The sequence below is a fragment of the Lissotriton vulgaris genome, chromosome 7 (assembly GCF_964263255.1).
Source record: "Lissotriton vulgaris chromosome 7, aLisVul1.2, whole genome shotgun sequence".
NCBI lineage: Eukaryota > Metazoa > Chordata > Amphibia > Caudata > Salamandridae > Lissotriton > Lissotriton vulgaris.
The window spans coordinates 502,735,895-502,755,768 of record NC_141695.1 but is presented as its reverse complement, the minus strand read 5'-3'; the positions used below and the strand labels follow the sequence as shown (position 1 = coordinate 502,755,768).

Below are 19,874 nucleotides of genomic sequence, written 5' to 3'. Positions count from 1 at the left end.
ATAGGAGACAGAGGGAAAGAAAGAGGAAGAGAAAGTCGGTTGAAGTGTATGGGATAGCAAGAGTGGGAAGGAGGGAAAGGAGCTAAGAAATGGGAAGTCACTGAGAAATAATACCTAAATGAGTGAGAGAAGTAACTGACCTATCTGTTTCCACGAGGACAGAAGTGGTCAACTGGGAGTAGAATGCAAGCAATCCACCCAGAGTGACTCCCTGGGTGACAGAATACTCATACGTGACGTGGACAATGTAAGAGGAAAAAAGAGTGTTGCTTAGGTGTTTGGGTTCATCAGGCTAGGTTGACCTGCAGATGACTTCCTGTAAAGACTTGGAGCCCATTCAAGAGAGAGGAGAAAGCAAACATGGTGATAATTTGCAAAGGGATTATGAACTGTGACTAAGGGCTGGCTTCTGCAGTATAAATTGAAGGGATTTACATTGGAGCTCTGGTTATGACAAAGATGATGTGGTTGAAAATCTCTGCAAACCTTCCCTTGCATATGGCACCTCTGGCCAGGTAGATTCGCTAGTCCAAAATTAAACCAGGTCACTGTACCCTGTTGAGTGTGTTGAGTGCATCCTGTGCTGCTGCAAGTGCTGGTTCAGCCTTCGCTAAATCTTCTTCGCAGTCTTTCTGCTTCCGTCCCACTTCCTCTGCGATCACAGCAACCTTCTGTTCCTCCTCGTCAGCTATAGCCTTCTCCCTGCTGACTTTCTCGGTTTCTACTCCTACTACTTGAATCAGCTTATCTGCATCTTCATTCTTCTGCTTCAGCTCCACCTCTTGTGCTGCCAACTTGGCTTTAAGGTCATCCACCTACATCACAAGCAAGCAAAGGGTTAGCAAATCAGAAGCACCCATTGCAAAGCGCTGAACAGAAGATGTTTACAGTATTGGAAGGACGCTTAAAGAAGAAAACTTTACTCTTGTTACGCAAAATTCCTGAGATTACGCTGTGACATCATGCCACGTAATGTACACACCATTCACAGCAAAAATGTAGTGCAAGTGCATGGGAAACAAATATGAATACCAGAATGCGAGGGGCTCTCGTTCGCAGTGCTTGTGTTTTTTCCCCTTTATTACATGTGAAATGCGATCTTGCATTCAAAATGGATGCAAAGATACATTTCGTACTAAAATATAGAAAATATAGCTCCAAATGCCTGATTTGCATTTTGCATAGTTTTTGCATAATTTCATGTAATTGTTCAGAAATGTTGCATAATTATGAACAAGCAAATTATGCAAAATGTCTTAGTGCTAAGACTCGCGTTCCATGTCAGGCATGTACCTACCTATCTCTGTTTTTCATATGATTTGCTTGTCCCTAGAATGCTACGTTTGATTTAGTGTGGTCCTTATAGTGTGCAATTTTCATGCAAATAAAGTAGCAAACCTGGGGCCATATTGCACATTGACATTGTTTGCGCTGGGCGCACCTTTTGAAAGGTGTGCTCGGCGTGAACAATGACAATGTGCCCTATTTCGATGTATGTGCTGCCCCCAGTGCAGCCGTGAACACACACTGCCCCCGGGGCAGCGCATTCATATGACAATACTGAGCGGCTGCCACCTCGTGTTTTCACAGTGCAGGCAGCAACCTGCCTGCACTTTTAATAGGGACTAGAGATCCCCTTGCAGGCGGGTGAAGTCAGCGACTGCACCCTCTGTAAGGGGATGTCTGTGGGGTCCCTAGGTCCCTCTTTCTCACCTCCAGAGGGCTGCTCTCACCTAGTAGGTGGTGCAATGTGAGTGCACCCCTGAGAGCTTCTTTGCCTCTGTGCCTGTGTCTGTAATATGGCGTGTGTGCAGAGGCGAAGGAATTCACCCATTTGCATAGGGCAAGCCCCTATGCAAATGAATGGGACACCCTTTGAAGGCAGTGTTGGCACTTTAAGTGCGCCAGCACTATCGGTAGTACTGAAGGGGACGCACATGTGTCTGCACCCCCTTCTGTAATACCAAAGTGCACCTGGGGCTCAGAAAGTGAGCGCAAATGCCCATTACGCCCCTGGGTCATTCATTTTAATAAGGACCCAGGTCTCTTACTCCATTTACATATTCAAATGAAGCACATGTGGCTAACTTTGTTAGGCTCACTAAAAACTAAAATGCATTAGATGACATACATATAATCAATCAAACATATGTAGAGCGCCCTACTCACCCGTGAGGGTCTCAAGGCGCTGAGTGGGGGGGGGGGGGCTGCTACTGTTCGAACAACCAGGTCTTGAGAAGTCTCCTGAAGGTCAGCAGGTCCTGGGTCGGTCGCAGGTGGATGGGGAGGGAGTTCCATGTCTTGGCGGTCAGGTGAGAGAAGGATCTGCCACCAGTGGTCTTTCGGTGCATGCGTGGAACGGCGGCGAGGGCGAGGTCAGCGGAGCAAAGCTGGCGGTTGGGAGAGTAGAAGGTGAGTCGTTTGTTGAGGTATGCTGGTCCGGCGTCGTGGAGTGCTTTGTGGGTGTGGATGAGGAGCTTGAAGGTGATCCTCTTGTTGACGGGGAGCCAATGCAGGTTCCTCAGGTGGGCAGTGATGTGGCTGTGGCGGGGAACGTCGAGGATGAGGCTTGCAGAGGCGTTCTGTATGCATTGAAGTCTCTTCTGGAGTTTAGCCATGATTCCCGTATAGAGGGTATTGCCGCAGTCCAGCATGCTGGTGACGAGGGCAAGGGGGGACCGTCCTTCTGGTTCCAGTGGGGATCCATCTGTAGATCTTGCGAAGCATGCGGAGGGTGTTGAAGCAGGAGGAGGAGACGGCGTTGACTTGCTAGGTCATTGACAGAGATAAGTCCAGGATGAACCTCAGGTTGTGAGCGTGGTTGGTAGGTGTCGGCACCGCTCCCAGCGAGGCCAGCTACCAGGAGTCGTCCCAGGTGGAGGGGGTGGAGCCGAGGATGAGGACCTCTGTCTTGTCCGAGTTCAGTTTCAGGCGACTGTTCTTTATCCATTTGTCGACGGCCTTCATTCCATCGTGGAAGTTGGTTTTGGCGGGGTCTTTGGTGAGGGATAGGATCAGCAGGGCATTGTTGGCATATGAGATGATGTTGCAGTTGTGAGATCGGACGATGTTGCCGAGCGGTGTCATGTAGACGTTGAAGAGGGTCGGGCTGAGGGATGATCATTGGGGTACGCCGCAGGTGATCTTGGTGGCTTTGGGTCGGAATGGCAGGAGGCGGATTCTCGGTTCTGTCAGTGAGGAAGGAGGTGATCCAGTCCAGGGCTTTGTTGCGGATACCTACGTTGTAGAGGCGTGTGCGTAGGGTGTGGAAGGCGGCCGTGAGGTCTAGGAAGATGAGCGCCGCGGTTTCGCTGTTGTCCAGCAGGTTCCTGATGTCATCGTGGCGAAAATGAGGGCGGTTTTGCTGCTGTGGTTGCTGCGGAAACCGGATTGGGACGAGTCCAAGGTGTTGTTATCTTCGAGCAAGCGGGTCAGTTGTCTGTTGATGATCTTTTGATATTTATTTGATATTTATTGGAATTTGTATAGCGCGACTATCGCTCCGGAAGGAGCATCTTGGCGCTGAGCAAACAGAAGAAACCAGCTTGGTGAAACAGGGATCAGATGGCTTCTCGATTACTTTTGCCGGGAATGGGAGCAGGGAGATGGGCCAGTAGTTGTTGAGGTCCTTTGGGTCTGCCTTGGGTTTCTTGAGTAGGGCGTTGATCTCTGCGTGATTCCATCTTTCCGGGAAGGTGGCGGTCTTGAATGAGCTGTTGAAGATCTTTCGGAGTTGGGGTGCGATGATGGAGCTCGCTTTGTTGAAGATGTGGTGGGGGCAGGGGTCTGACGGTGATCCGGAGTGGATGGTGTTCATGGTTATAGATCCAATTGTTCTGCATGTAATCAATGGAGCCCTTAGATTTCATTGCAATCACTTTTGTAGCATCCTGCTTCTGGAAAGTATTCTCACACAGCAGAGAACTCTGCAAATGATGTAGCTTGCATGCTTAAGTGGGTGAGCTCGTTCTCCCTAGATAGCGTTCAGTTCATAGAAGTTCAACAGAACCCATACAATCTATTAGGGTGCATCATGCTCATTACAATTCCTTTAAGATACCATTTGTAAGTTTCAGATGAGTGGTGGATCTTCAAGCATCATTACAGACAACGTTTTGGGTTTAAGAAACTGTTTTATCATTGGAATAAGTCTGATGAAAGTTGTTTGATCAAGAACTTTCACATTCATTGTGAATCGATCACTAACCCCAAACGAGTCTTTGGCTACCCTGAGGGTAGTGCATTCTCTGTAATAAGGCGCACTTTCCATTTTCGACATACCGTGCACCTATTTAAAGGTGTGCCATGATGCAAACAGGAAAGAGCGCTCTATGTGTAAGACAGGCCCAAGTGTAATTAATTAGAGGCCTTTGCATAACCTGAAATTGCACTATGCTTTCCTATCAACAGCAACTACTCTCCCTCCATAAGTGATGCAGGCACCTTGGCTCCATAAGTAAACACATATTTTATTCAATTTTCAAAATTACTCAAGGGTCTAGAATCTGTCAATATGCCAACAGTTCAGGAAGTCTGAAGTTTATCTGAATTGAATCGCCCAAACCAACGAGTTATAACGTGAACCTCGTAGCCAACGTCTCTTATCTTCTATATAAACTGCTGACACCTGATCTGAAGCGACCTTATGTACCTACACAATGTGTTGCACCGGAAGTATATTGCATCACAGATAATTGCAGTGCAGCATGGTGAACATATTTTGATGGAAACAATTTGACACACGGTCTAGCATTTTTACTTCGGATAATTAAAATAACATGCAGGTTGTAACTGAAAAAGGCACAATGCAGTCGAATACGGACTATAATATATTAAATATAAATAAACAGTAAATTGAGTTACTTTTTAAAAACTTTTCCTGAGACAATCTTGTTAGCTAGAAGCAATATTTGGAGCATTGGTATGCTAATATGGTTAATGTGCTGCTTTAAATTCCAAAAGAATATATTTTAAATTAATGTAACAGCTCAAACTTGAGATATGGTTCCGAACACTGATCGCAGAGCTATTATTTGAACTCAAACGTTCAGCAGTTAATCCATTTTCCTTTCCTGTTGTTCTGTGTTATTGAAGGTGATTTCCACCAGGACAAAGGCGCGATTGTACTTCGAAATTACTCGAAGCATGTTGGGGTACATAATCAGTACAGTCAACAAACTCGGCTGCACATTTCTCGTTCCTTTTGAAAGCTTTTGAGATTTCAGAAATTGAGGTGGGACTTTCAGCTGGTTACAGTTACGACCCAGTGCCGAGAATAAGCAATCACGCATTGTATGCATGTGTGAATGGAGGCTTTAAGGGGGTTTAAGCTGTTATGCAGAGACAAGCAGTGGATTAACCTGCCAGTTTTACAAAAGGCTTACAACAGCTACATAAAGGGAGCAGGCACTGGCTCTATGCACAACAAACCGCAGGAGACCGTCTTGAAACTGAGGCATATAATTGCAAAAAATGTTCCTTTGCAGCTTCTTGTTTTCTTTGTATGGCTCTGCACGTAGGCTTGCCTGGAAAGAGCAGATGGATTAGATGTGAGCACTTTGGGCTGACTAAGAGATATTCGAATACTTTCAAATAGTGTTCAAATTAGGACCATCAGTCAGTATGTGACCTAACGTCGTGGTAAAGGAACTACCATTTGTTATGGGAACTAACACATTTACTAAGAAAAAAGGCGTTAATAAGTGTAAGCCTAACAAAATCGAAGCAATATATTCTACAAACCAAATGTCTGTCTAAGTGTAACTTGACTCCGTTTTCCATTTGTTTAGTACTTATTGACTCTTGCAGGAGGTGTTTAATTTGAGCCAGTGGTTTCCGGTGCTGGGCACCAGCACTTAATTGTCAACAACAACACTTGTGACAGTCTGCCACAAGGTGGCCTCATCTGGCTAATGTAGAGAGGACTACAACAACATTAAATTATTAATTCAATATACATTAAACATGACTATTGCCTGCTGCCCAAGTGAGTCAAAGCCTTGGGGGGAGGGGGTAGGGGGGGGGGATATACTCCACATTGTCACACTTGTAGGAGTGTGATGGTCAGTAGTTGTGATGTTACTATCCTTGGCAGCATGGCACGGGCAATGTGTGATGCGAGCAGCAGTGACCTCCTGATGAGAGTCCCGGCATTGCTTACAGGCCAGTCAATACCAGTCCTTACTTTTTCGTTGGCCATAGGATTCTACAGACTATTATACAGAATCCCCATCGTAGCACTACATGGATATGAAGCGCTCTATTGGGACTTTAATGAGGAAGGACGAACATGTAGGCTGAAGAATAAGACGCTTAAAGTTCAGACCACACTACAGGCTTTGATGTTCTGATACAACAAACAGGTCAAAGTCTCTATTATTCAAAGTGAGTCGTCTTTGTTTTAGATTTTAAAAAACATTAATTATACACAAACTGCCTTGATCGCATGGCTAACATATGATCATGCTTTCACACCATAACTGCTTATACCGGACCAGGGAAATGATGGCACTTCAGATGCAGTATTTCCTGGTTGCTGTATTCCTGCATCAATCTGAGATTCATAGGTCATAACGGAATGGGGAATAACAAGGAACCCCCTCATGTATCCACCCACTCGGTTGCAAACATTTTTCAGAGATTTAACACACATTTTTCACTAGGCTCCGCCCAGTAAAAAGTGTTTAGGAAAAGCCGTAGGAAGCAGTAGTAGCCACCAGACAACATGTAATCCTGATCTGCCCTCAAGCTCTCATTCCCATTCGGAGCGGGATGGCAAGTGGACTTCTGATGAGCCCTTTTAACAGAGATCCTTACATTAATGTAGGTGCTAGGCCACACATAATGCGGACAAAGCAGAATCAATTGGTGCATCTGATTCCCCAAGATTCATCTTATGAAGCAGCAAGAATCAACCATTGAATACTGGGCCCCTATGACAATGGTGTGAGTAGCCCACTACCTGTGAAGCTGTGCTGTTGAGCTTCTGAAGACCATTTTCAAGGCGCTCCATTTTGGCTGTGAGCTCCTTGCCTTTCATGAGCAGCAGGTTCTGGTAGAGTTTGATTTGCTCCAGAAATGACTTGGGTGTTGTGTAGTTGTAGCGACGCTCATTGCTCAGGTAACTCCTGGACAGCTCGTTGACGCTGGTGTGGACATAAGCCATAAACTTACTTATTGACTCTTTCACCGTTGGCTGGAATGCAGATAAAAAGAAAGTATTATTAAACACAGAACATGCAATAATTGTGATATGGTTCACTTATTAATTCATAGGGCTCATCCATTAACGTAGCTCTCCTGATTGGATGAACCTTCAAGAGATTTATGTAACGTTTCTTTTTTGCTTGTTGAAAAATGTTACTTTATATCCAGTTAAAAGAACAAATGCAGTTCTAAATTGGAAGGTATTTTTGTCTACGGCAACTCACATACCAGGTGAAAGCCGTGTGAAGATGGCATAGTGGTAATGAAGCGATGCAACGTGCAGGCGCGATCTGTGCAGGTAAGAGTGGTGGGGCGGGAGTGTGGGGTGGGAGGGGAGTCGACAGTCAATGACGAGGGAAAGTTAAAAGAAAAAAAAAACAACGGGGCATATTATCAAGAACGGTGTTAAAAATTATCACCCGTTTAGCAGCGGCGATAATGGGCTCGATAATATGCCCTTGAAAATTCCAATAGAAATCAATTTTATGGTGTGAACATGGGCTTCTATTGGAATTCTCAAGGGCACATTATCAAGCCCATTATCGCCGCTTTAGCGGCAGTTTCTGCCGCTAAACCGGCGATAATTTTAACGCCCTTCTTGATAATATGCCCCCACTTACCTTGCGCTCGCCGAGTCGGCGTTGCCGCGATCGCAAGAAAAGTGTTTTTCTTTTTTCTAAATTGACGGTTTCACTCGTCGTTGACTGTCGAATCAACCTCCCACTCCCACCCCTCACCACTCTTACCTGAAGGGGCTGTGCCTGGCAACATGCACAGAAATGCACACATCAAACACACTATAGCATCACAAGTAGTAATGCTGGTTCTGGTGCGAACTGAACTTTGCACTAGAAGCAGAATTACACTCGATACATTAATATCAATAGGTCTTTGGAGTTTCCCCTGCACAAATTTCACTGGTGAAACTTGTGGAATGAAAAACTGCTTTATTTTGACCTTTGGAGATCGGTACAGGAAAAAAAATGTGTTAATACCATGTAACACCCCCATTTCGACTTGCAGCAATTAGAACAGTTGGGGATAATATTGCCCCGGGCACAGAATACACTCACCGGTATTGCTATTATTCCTATGAGGGAATACCCTCAAGAAATCCCGCTGACTATGCAATGAGGCCATTACTAATAAAGGCCTCGCCCTTGGATTCCCCAAGTGTTAACTTTAAACTCTATAAGCCTATTACCATAACAAAACTATAACGAATGCTTTTCAGCCATAGACAGTGCTTCTATTGGAATTCTCAAGGGCACATTATCAAGCCCAATATATTTGCCAAGTGTATCAGATTCAGCACTTTAGATAAGCAGTCATTATGAAATAAAATTGGTATTCATATTACTATTTTTGAAAGATGAAAGGCTAAAAGGAGACCTTAGATCCAACATTTACATGCAGAGAACCTGACCTACAGATACTCCTCACTACATATGGAGTAAGGAGAACGAGGAGGTCATGTCCTAGCACTCAGAGTTTGAAATTCCCTTGTGCATGCACCACCTTTCTGGTGTCCACCTGCAGTGGCAGAGCTTTCCCTGCAGCGAGAGACATTGCTTTTCTGAATATCCAACAGGGTGGTGCACCGGCTGACATAGAACTCAGAGCCTCAGGAGCCATGCACCTCCATTGGCTTTCAGTGTGTAGCTTGCTCGATGGCACAGCTATGCCTACATCAAGTGATCTTCACAGGAGAAGTATCGTTTGAAAGGGGAGACTCTACCTGTTACATCAGTACCACTCCAGAATGAATTCCATCTCTGGAATCACCACAGGGACCACCCACTGGAACACCATGGTAAGAGAAGGGCATCAGTGATGGATATCTGCTTCACCCACAGGCATCCAAAGTGCTTGCTCTAGAATTGATGCTACTGACTGTGTGCATTAGTTAAGTTTAGCTTTGTAAACCAACTGTTTCTATTTAAAGCACAGTAATATCCTGGGGTTATGTTGACGCTATATAAAACAGCCGAAATCACTCCCTCCAATACACAGGGCAGGCCCAGTCTTTCAGCATTCTTCTCGGGGACAGATTGGGATGTTTACCCACTATATTCTAGCACCAAGAGGGAGAAATCACTGAAAGACATCACAGCTCTTCAAGTTTTGCATCAGAAATGTTTTATGTATAGCAGCAATGAAGATGGTACTGGAGTGGTTAAAATGGAATCCGAAAAAAATCCAGTTAAGTCATGAATTAATTGTGTGGGTATTAGTGGCATAGACATTCACATATCTGGAAATATTTATTTGGTATAGTTGCTTGAGCATGGGGGCATAAAATATACGTTTCCATCAGGGCAAGGAGTGGAGAAGTGCCTACCCCCTCTTTCAAGTTGTGAGGAATGATTTTTTAGTGCAGTTTCCAATCCATTGAGACATGGCATATCCATAATGATTGGTGGTAGGGAGTGGTGGAAGGACCGAAAGAGAGATGCAGTGCTGGGTTGTTGGGGAGTAAATAAAAGGCTATGGATGGTTCAATACACATGGAAAATGTGGCTGTGGAGGCCCTGAGGGCCAGGTGCACCAGGAATGGTGAACTATGGCAAGCCATATTTTTATTTCAATCCAAAGAGTCAACAGCCAGTTGGGTTGCCATGAGGTCCCCAGGGTGCCACTGTACTCTTGCTTAAATGTGTCCCCTGGTTAGAGGCGGGGGACTGTAGTTTCACCATTCCCGCTGGACAGCTCCTGGGCTGTGCAAAGAGCCCTGTAAAGAGGGAGGGATTCCACGGCTCCAGGAGCATTGATCTCACTTTAAACATCAATTCTTTGAAGTGTACTGCACAGTAGAGCAGGATCCAGTGGTCTTCTTTACCAGGGCTCTGGAGAGCAAGTGGTTGGTTGGAGGTAAGAGAAAGAAACAACTATGAGAACCTAGGATGCCACCATGTCCTACTGGCAAAGCATGCTGTGTCCAACAGGCCAGGACCCCCTCGCGTTTGCAACAAAAGTTCTGGTATGTTTATGCATTACAGAAAGTTGTTTTTTATTTTTGTATGGTCCACGGCCTTGACAAAACCAGTAGGCCTTCCTATTAAACACTGCCTATCCGTATGTATGTCTTTCTATAAGCTTATCTGGGTGTAGGACAGTTTCAGTGGGGTTGGGCTCTGTTGGTGCACACATCGCTAAAGGAGGCTAAAACCCACAGGGTCTTTTTTTTCTATTTAAGGAGTTAGTAATAACTTTTCTTTGTTGTGCACCCCGAGGTCCATTTGGGATGTTCCTATTCGCTTTTGCACCAGTCATCTTTTTTTAGATATTTGTTATTTTTGTGTTTCGTTTTGCCAGTATTAAAGGACTGTTGCTATTTAAAATAAACAACATGCACTGGGCACTAACTTACTGAGTGTTATTTGTTGGGTTGTTGAGTTCGGAGTTACTATCAGTGCTAAAAGGGGTGCTATGACCGTTATACAGAAGTGGATTTTTCCTATAGCAGATAGTCCACATGACCATAACAAGTACTCTTGGGAGCCATATCATGGTTACCTTCTTAAAATGTTCAATTTGCCAGTGGGGGTTAGCCAATTTTTCACCTTGGGTATGGGTCACAGCACATGCATTGGCAACTATTCAACATGTTCCTATTGCTCAGAGGCAAAATATTCCAGTAAATAGAATCTCATTAAAACAAAATGCCAGGGAAACCACTGGAAAATTGCTCTATGAGTATCATGAAACCGTTTAACAGGAGCAAAGCACCCCCCGAAGTCTTACCTCAATGTTCTCAGTCTCTTGCAGGAAGCGCAGACTGACTGACTCCAATGCCTCCTGAGGCCACTTGTGGAACCAGTCAATAGCTGTGCAATTCACAACAGCAGGAAACTTTCTGCTCCGTACTCGCAACTTATTTCCAACAGGTGAGAAACAGAGGGCAACCTAAACAATGAAAAGGATTGTTACACAATGCAAAGCGGACATAGGTGTTGAAATTGAGTTTCACATTCTCCTGTTAGGAACAATCGACATAATACATTATGCAAAACATAATTAGCGAGCACCATAGTAAACACTTGCAGCCTGTGCATCTTATGACCATGTCACTGTGAATCCCCCTAGATAAGATAACATTCCATCAGGGAGCAATACACCCAAATTACTAGAATATACACTACCCTCAGTAGTGCATCATAGTATATGCTCGCCTCAAATACATTTCTGAGAGCCAAATTGCCCCAAACACATTCTTGAGACTCAAATTGCCCCCAACAGATGTAGGGCAACAAAGTATTGGCACCTCTACTCCAACTCTGAAGCCACTGCGCTTCAGCACTTACTGTGTGAGCTGCGCAGTAATTTCAGGAACGGGACCACCTTGGTGGGTTGCCACCCTGTCCTGCTCTCTCTCTGGTGCCCTCAAGTGAGCAAGATACCACAGGTAGCTGAGGCCCCGGAAAGTGCACCCTGTCCATAGGGCTAGCTTGGGCCTACCTTAGGGGTGACTAATATGTAGTAAAAGGGGAGTCACAGGCGTGGCAGCCACTTTATGTGCCACATCACAGCGGAAGTAAACTTCACATTCAGACCATGCAGTGCCAGAGGCCTGAGGCAGGTTTGAAAGGCTACTTTGGTGGGTGGCGCAAGCAGCGCTGCAAGCCCACCAGTAGCATTTAATATACTGGCCCTGGGTATATGGGATACCACCGTACAAGGGACAGATAGGTAAGTTAATATGCCAAACAGGTGTAGACCAATCTTACCAGGTTTACCATATAGAGGACATGCACTTTAGCACTGAACAGCAGTGATAAAGTGCCCAGAGTCATCAAACCACCAACAACAGCTCAGACAAAATACAGCAGGAAGGCAAAAAGTTCTGGGATGACCCTGCAAAAAGGGCCAGATCCAACAAAAATTATACAGATAATGTGTACCACTGTCAGCCATGGAACAACCTCCATCATCTGACCTCTTTTATTGTTATCTGCCAGTCTTCCTCTGTGTTTGTGGACCTGTGCAAGGAACACTGACAAGAAGCTTGTAAGCATCTGCACTTCCTGGATTCAGAGACATCGAGTCCACCTGCCCCGCAGGCTGGTCCTGCACGCTGGGCTTCCTCTGCCAATGTGCAGGAGCACAGAGTTATTTTTTTGCTCCTGCTGCTGTAGGTTTAGGGATTTGACTCTTCTGTTATTGATAGCTGGAAAAGCACAAGGTCCATCAACTGCAGATCATGTGACATTTAGTTATTTATCTGCGACAGTAAATAAATGTACACAAAGCATTTTTAGTCTGGAAAAAAGTCTGAAAATGGCCATGTCATATCTAACATTGGAAACTTAAAACAATGCAACAAACCTTGGTGTCAACCTCAAAAGAGAGTAACCAAAATGCAGGTGATGTGCCACAACTATTAAGGACTGTTATTGATGGGCAGATTCAATGCACACCCTATTTAAAAGTCTGTTCTTTCCCAGTCACCTTCCAAAATCGAATTACTTCTCTTTATTGCCATATTTCTTATCTTAACGAGGCTGCTTACTGCAAATTAAATTTCACACCCATTCGTGCAGGCAATTTCCTTTTAGGCTTTGCTTGCATCTGACTGGTCACTATCCTCTTCTTCAGATTGCTAGGTCTTTATTCTGCTCAAAGAGTTGGTTGTTTTTCTTGGCCATTTATAATAAATCCTTTGCATAGCTACAGGCCCTCATATCCTGCTGCTGATGTATGTAAATGTATTGTTTGATTTAATGTGTATAAATTAATGTACATTGGATTTCCATAACAATGAGTTTGTACATTACTGATCATTTACAACCATGTTAATAGTTCATTGGTATTGCTGTGAAGTGAGTAATTTCACCTTCAGTTGCCTTCGGACACGGTCGATAAAAAATTTCCAGCAATTTTCTCTAGTATCCATCAATCCTTGGCTCTTAACTTCATTTCTCACTCCTCCAATGATGTTCTCAACTTCATCATCAGGGAACAGGTCGGGAATTTCACCTTTAAAGAAGTGATTACCACATTAAAAAAGAAACTGTTATAAACTAGGAAACATGTTATGGTAAGTGTTAAATCACAAATTCACCTCTGTAAATTAAATAGTTTAAAAACATATTGTCCTAATAAAAAAGCATGCACACCCTGTTAACACAAATATTATGAAAGCAGATTTGAGTAGTGAAAGGCAAATTAGTCTTTTGAAGAGTAATACTAAAAACATGTTCTGTCTTCATAATGCAATCAGTCCGAGACAATTTACTTTGACATAGGTTGCCATACAAAAGCCACACAAGAAGCAAACCATGATATATTAAACCTTAAGGAACATGGGAAATAGTACCCAATATTTAAAGTTAAAATATCCTAAATAAGCCTCTTATAGAGAACTGAGAGCGGTGGACACACTGAACATTTGCAATGCCAGTTAGCATTTCGATGGAAAACATCTGGCATTGACTTAAAGGCATTGACTAAGCAAGTTTCAGCAAGCCAGAGGTTCTTTGTGAATTATGGTCTGTTGTTACGTGAAAGATAGTGCTATCAAATTAAACAGCTCAAAGTCCATATACCTATTTTTAAACCCTGGGCCTTTAACATAGAATATCATCCTTGTTAACTTGCTACCTCGAAACAGGTACCCTTACAAGCAACTTCTTAATTTAGCAGAGAGGTTTTCTGGCCTTACATGGGACCTCAGTCTTTCTACTTTGCTTTTTCCATAATTCCCCGGTCCACCTTCGTTACTTCCTGTTTTTTTTCCTGTTTCTGCAGGTACCAATTTCAATAAAAGATGCCAGATATGGGAATTGTAATTCAATTCAAAATGTAATTTCAATTTAAAAATTCTAGGGATATGTGGTGCCCTTTAAATCAATGTTGTCCAGGTGCGAGTGGACGGAGTTTGGCGCACCGGGGTCTCTCACATAACCTAACCTTCTTCAGAGTGGAGAGGGGATGGAGTACAGTGGGAGATCGCTGGCCAGTGACAGCCCAGCAGAGCAGGCATTGTATACCTCTTAGCCCCTTATTCATTTTCTCTAATGCTTTGCTGTGTCGGCTGAGACTGACGGAATGACATAGAAGTCCTTATTAGAACCTCTGTAAAGACCAGTCATCTCATGTCTTATGTGAAATCCGTGCTTAATTTGTAAAATATGAAGTACAGGTGCTCAAATGTTTGTTGGAGGCCACACCTACTTTTCACCGGCTCCACCCACTTCTTTCACTGGCTCCACCCACTTATTCTACTAGCTCCACCCACACCCTCAACTAGTCACTGCCACACCCTCAACTAGTCACCCGATCTGAATTTCAGCAAGGGAGCCTTCCTCATAGTAAGGATTTGATAGGAGGTTCTCCTGCCCTGTGAAAATTTTGAAAAAGATTAAATCAAAAGTGCATTTAAAGGACAATTTTGGAATAGATTAGCTAAAATCACTAATGCATTGAAAAGGGACAATTCCAGTGCTCTGTGCCGATTTGGGGAGAGGACAATACTTAGGGATGTCATTTTTAACAGAGTCTATGAGTTCAAAGATCCAAATTGTACATAGTCTATGTGACAAAATAAACCGAAATGTTCTAAGAACGCTCTAAACAAATAAACTAAATACAATCATGAAATACACTTAAATGAGTCACTTTGTCACTTCCACTTGTGACTTTTTTTCCTCTAGTTGAAAATTGTTTTTATAAATCATTTTGTTACAATCATACTTCAAATGATGCTCTTATCACTCATCAGTCTAAACTCTACTCTCTTTAGGCAGTACCACTATAGACTCCTGTGCAACAGTTAAGGCAATTAATAACTCATAAATGTGGTCTTCCAATTATACAAACTGTTTCTAGGTGTTTTATATTACACAATAACTTAGAATAAGGTTTAATTGCAATTGTGTTATATAACAGATGCAAAGAGAATAAGCAGTCTTCTTTCCACAACAGAATTTAAGAAAACAACTGTTACCAAAAATAACAACTCTATTTAGGTTTAATGAGGTTTAAAGATTTTAATAAGTATTTTGTAATCTTTGTTTTTATTCACACCTGAGAGAGCACCTTTAAAATGGGAAGGTGACCAAAACAGATAGCTTGCCAATTACCAGACTGGGTTTAGAACAACAAAAAGCTGTACTTGTAAGCACATTATTTTTCATACGTACAGTCACCAACACACCCCGGGCACCTAAGTATTTTTACCACATTGGTTCTCTTGCAAGCTTTGATACTGTATAAGCAGTGGCGGTTCGCAGTGGGAGTGCTGCAGGGCGGGGGAGGGGCAGGGTGAGGCGTAGTGAAGTCGGACATACGACGGCCAGGAGTAAAGTATTTTACTTTACTCCTGGCCGTCATTTGATGGGCCGTCACAAGCGTCTTCTGTGTTCTCCCTCCCTTCCCTACTCTGCCCCCACCCCACTCTCTCTGCTGTTCCTCCCCCTTCCTCCAGTGCTGTGTGGGACACAATGGTGACAGCTTGTTTAAGCAAAGTAGCAGAAAGCTTTTTTTAAACATAAAAGTGCACACCAGACTTAAGCATTACAGAAAAACTGCAATGCCAACTGTTAATGGACAGACAACTCTACCAGCACAAATGCATAGTTTCTTGGTAAAAACCCCCTGGATAACCAGTGTGAATAGACTGCAACATAGGGTCTTTCAAAAGTCACGCCCATTTTAATTTAACATGGTCATGAAATCGGGAGCTGTGGCATTTGTTATTCTACCCTGAATTAAAAAGAACAACTTTGAATAAAGGACCTGGATGGGGTATTTGTGAACGGTTTACAGAATGCAATCGTTTAAAATCATAAAGGATATTTAACATGGATAGGAGCGACTTCCTATATGGTGCATGAGGGGAGAGTGGCAGGAACAACAGACGACCTCATTACCAAAAATCTTTCCAGTTCCATGTTCTTTATTCTCGGCTTTAGGCAGTTCACATTAACACAACCCAAAAATGCGCAGTGACGGAGAAGGACACCTTGAGGGTCAGTGCAACCATAACGCCATCAAAAAGCTTGTCAGGACTTCGGGACCTATGCTTCACCGGATTTTGCGGAAAATTGATTCTTCTGCAACAATATGTTGCGGAAGGAAAACGTGTAGAGAAAACTGCTGCCTACAGTCGATATTGATACCAAAGGGAATGATGGACGGAGCGCCTGAGCAAATCAAAAACTCACCCCCAGTCACCTGATCTGAGTTTAATCCATCATCATTCTTTAGCTCACTCCACCACTCCAGGGAAGACATGGCTTGGCAGTTTGGGCTGGACTGTTCCCATGAGGCACAGGGTCTGACTGATTTGCATATGGCCATGTCTGAACTGGGGTGGCACAGTGAGCTAAAGAAATGCCAGAAACCGGTCCCCGGTAGCTTGTTTCCTTCCCAGTATAAGAAATGGCTTGGTAGTTTGGTCTGCCCTGTTCCCATGATGCACTGGGCCAGGGTCAGACTAATTTGCATATAGCCAAGTTCTGAGCTGGGATGGTGCAGTGAGCTAAAAAACGGTGATGGATAAAGCCCTGATCTTTGGACTGGGTAAGAGTGGTCTGCTTAATTCAGACACTCTGTTCATCACCACCCCCTTTTCTGAATCATTTTTGTCCACCATAAGCGTGGAAGGGTATACTCAGATGTGAGTCCCTAGCTCATTGCACCATCAGGATTCAAGCAAGCCGGGCCGAAGACAGCTGAAATGCCAGAAACCCGTCCCCGGTAGCTTGTTTCCTTCCCAGTATAAGAATTGGCTTGGTAGTTTGGTCTGCCCTGTTCCCATGATGCACTGGGCCAGGGTCAGACTAATTTGCATATAGCCAAGTTCTGAGCTGGGATGGTGCAGTGAGCTAAAAAACGGTGATGGATAAAGCCCTGATCTTTGGACTGGGTAAGAGTGGTCTGCTTAATTCAGACATTCTGTTCATCACCACCCCCTTTTCTGAATCATTTTTGTCCACCATAAGCGTGGAAGGGTATTTTCAGATGTGAGTCCCTAGCTCATTGCACCATCAGGATTCAAGCAAGCCGGGCCGAAGACGGCTGAAATGCCAGAAACCGGTACTCGGTAGCTTGTTTCCTTCCCAGTATAAGAATTGGCTTGGTAGTTTGGTCTGCCCTGTTCCCATGATGCACTGGGCCAGGGTCAGACTAATTTGCATATAGCCAAGTTCTGAGCTGGGATGGTGCAGTAAGCTAAAAAACGGTGATGGATAAAGCCCGGATCTTTGGACTAGGTAAGAGTGGTCTACTTAATTCAGACACTCTGTTCATCACCACCCCCTTTTCTGAATCATTTTTGTCCACCATAAGCGTGGAAGGGTATACTCAGATGTGAGTCCCTAGCTCATTGCACTATCAGGATTCAAGCAAGCCGGGCCGAAGACGGCTGAAATGCCCGAAACCGGTCCCCGGTAGCTTGTTTCCTTCCCAGTATAAGAATTGGCTTGGTAGTTTGGTCTGCCCTGTTCCCATGATGCACTGGGCCAGGGTCAGACTAATTTGCATATAGCCAAGTTCTGAGCTGGGATGATGCAGTGAGCTAAAAAACGGTGATGGATAAAGCCCTGATCTTTGGACTGGGTAAGCGTGGTCTGCTTAATTCAGACACTCTGTTCATCACCACCCCCTTTTCTGAATCATTTTTGTCCACCATAAGCGTGGAAGGGTATACTCAGATGTGAGTCCCTAGCTCATTGCACCATCAGGATTCAAGCAAGCCGGGCCGAAGACGGCTGAAATGCCAGAAACCGGTCCCCGGTAGCTTGTTTCCTTCCCAGTATAAGAATTGGCTTGGTAGTTTGGTCTGCCCTGTTCCCATGATGCACTGGGCCAGGGTGAGACTAATTTGCATATAGCCAAGTTCTGAGCTGGGATGGTGCAGTGAGCTAAAAAACGGTGATGGACAAAGCCCTGATCTTTGGACTGGGTAAGAGTGGTCTGCTTAATTCAGACACTCTGTTCATCACCACCCCCTTTTCTGAATCATTTTTGTCCACCATAAGCGTGGAAGGGTATACTCAGATGTGAGTCCCTAGCTCATTGCACCATTAGGATTAAAGCAAGCCGGGCCGAAGACGGCTGAAGTGCCAGAAACTGGTCCCCGGTAGCTTGTTTCCTTCCCAGTATAAGAATTGGCTTGGTAGTTTGGTCTGCCCTGTTCCCATGATGCACTGGGCCAGGGTCAGACTAATTTGCATATAGCCAAGTTCTGAGCTGGGATAGTGCAGTGAGCTAAAAAATGGTGATGGATAAAGCCCTGATCTTTGGACTGGGTAAGAGTGGTCTGCTTAATTCAGACACTCTGTTCATCACCACCCCCTTTTCTGAATCATTTTTGTCCACAATAAGCGTGGAAGGGTATACTCAGATTTGAGTCCCTAGCTCAATGCACCATCAGGATTCAAGGAAGCCGGGCTGAAGACGGCTAAAATGCCAGAAACCGGTCACTGGTAGCTTGTTTCCTTCCCAGTATAAGAATTGGCTTGGCAGTTTGGTCTGCCCTGTTCCCATGATGCACTGGGCCAGGGTCAGACTAATTTGCATATAGCCAAGTTCTGAGCTGGGATGGTGCAGTCAGCTAAAAAACGGTGATGGATAAAGCCCTGATCTTTGGACTGGGTAAGAGTGGTCTGCTTAATTCAGACACTCTGTTCATCACCACCCCCTTTTCTGAATCATTTTTGTCCACCGGGTATACTCAGATGTGAGTCCCTAGCTCAATGCACCATCAGGATTCAAGGAAGCCGGGCCGAAGACGGCTGTAATGCCAGAAACCGGTCCCCGGTAGCTTGTTTCCTTCCAAGTATAAGAATTGGCTTGGTAGTTTGGTCTGCCCTGTTCCCATGATGCACTGGGCCAGGTTCAGACTAATTTGCATATAGCCAAGTTCTGAGCTGGGATGGTGCAGTGAGCTAAAAAACGGTGATGGATAAAGCCCTGATCTTTGGACTGGGTAAGCGTGGTCTGCTTAATTCAGACACTCTGTTCATCACCACCCCCTTTTCTGAATCATTTTTGTCCACCATAAGCGTGGAAGGGTATACTCAGATGTGAGTCCCTAGCTCATTGCACCATCTGGATTCAAGCAAGCCGGGCCGAAGACGGCTGAAATGCCAGAAACCGGTCCCCGGTAGCTTGTTTCCTTCCCAGTATAAGAATTGGCTTGGTAGTTTGGTCTGCCCTGTTCCCATGATGCACTGGGCCAGGGTCAGACTAATTTGCATATAGCCAAGTTCTGAGCTGGGATAGTGCAGTGAGCTAAAAAATGGTGATGGAAAAAGCCCTGATCTTTGGACTGGGTAAGAGTGGTCTGCTTAATTCAGACACTCTGTTCATCACCACCCCCTTTTCTGAATCATTTTTGTCCACCATAAGCGTGGAAGGGTATACTCAGATGTGAGTCCCTAGCTCATTGCACCATCAGGATTCAAGCAAGCCGGGCGGAAGACGGCTGAAATGCCAGAAACCGGTCCCCGGTAGCTTGTTTCCTTCCCAGTATAAGAATTGGCTTGGTAGTTTGGTCTGCCCTGTTCCCATGATGCACTGGGCTAGGGTCAGACTAATTTGCAAATAGCCAAGTTCTGAGCTGGGATGGTGCAGTGAGCTTAAAAACCGTGATGGACAAAGCCCTGATCTTTGGACTGGGTAAGAGTGGTCTGCTTAATTCAGACACTCTGTTCATCACCACC

General features: G+C 44.5%; 1 protein-coding gene across 1 annotated transcript in view; it reads right to left on the bottom strand.

Moving 5' to 3' along the window:
• DNAH9 (dynein axonemal heavy chain 9) overlaps positions 1–19,874 on the bottom strand; it is a 1,435,662-nt gene that overhangs the window by 606,065 nt on the left and 809,723 nt on the right. The window contains exons 46-49 of the mRNA XM_086930591.1: positions 13,040–13,182; positions 10,951–11,112; positions 6,962–7,195; positions 555–815 (exon numbers count right to left, since the gene is read on the bottom strand). Of these exons, the coding sequence (XP_086786717.1) occupies positions 555–815; positions 6,962–7,195; positions 10,951–11,112; positions 13,040–13,182 (800 nt within the window). The remainder of the gene's footprint in view (positions 1–554; positions 816–6,961; positions 7,196–10,950; positions 11,113–13,039; positions 13,183–19,874) is intronic.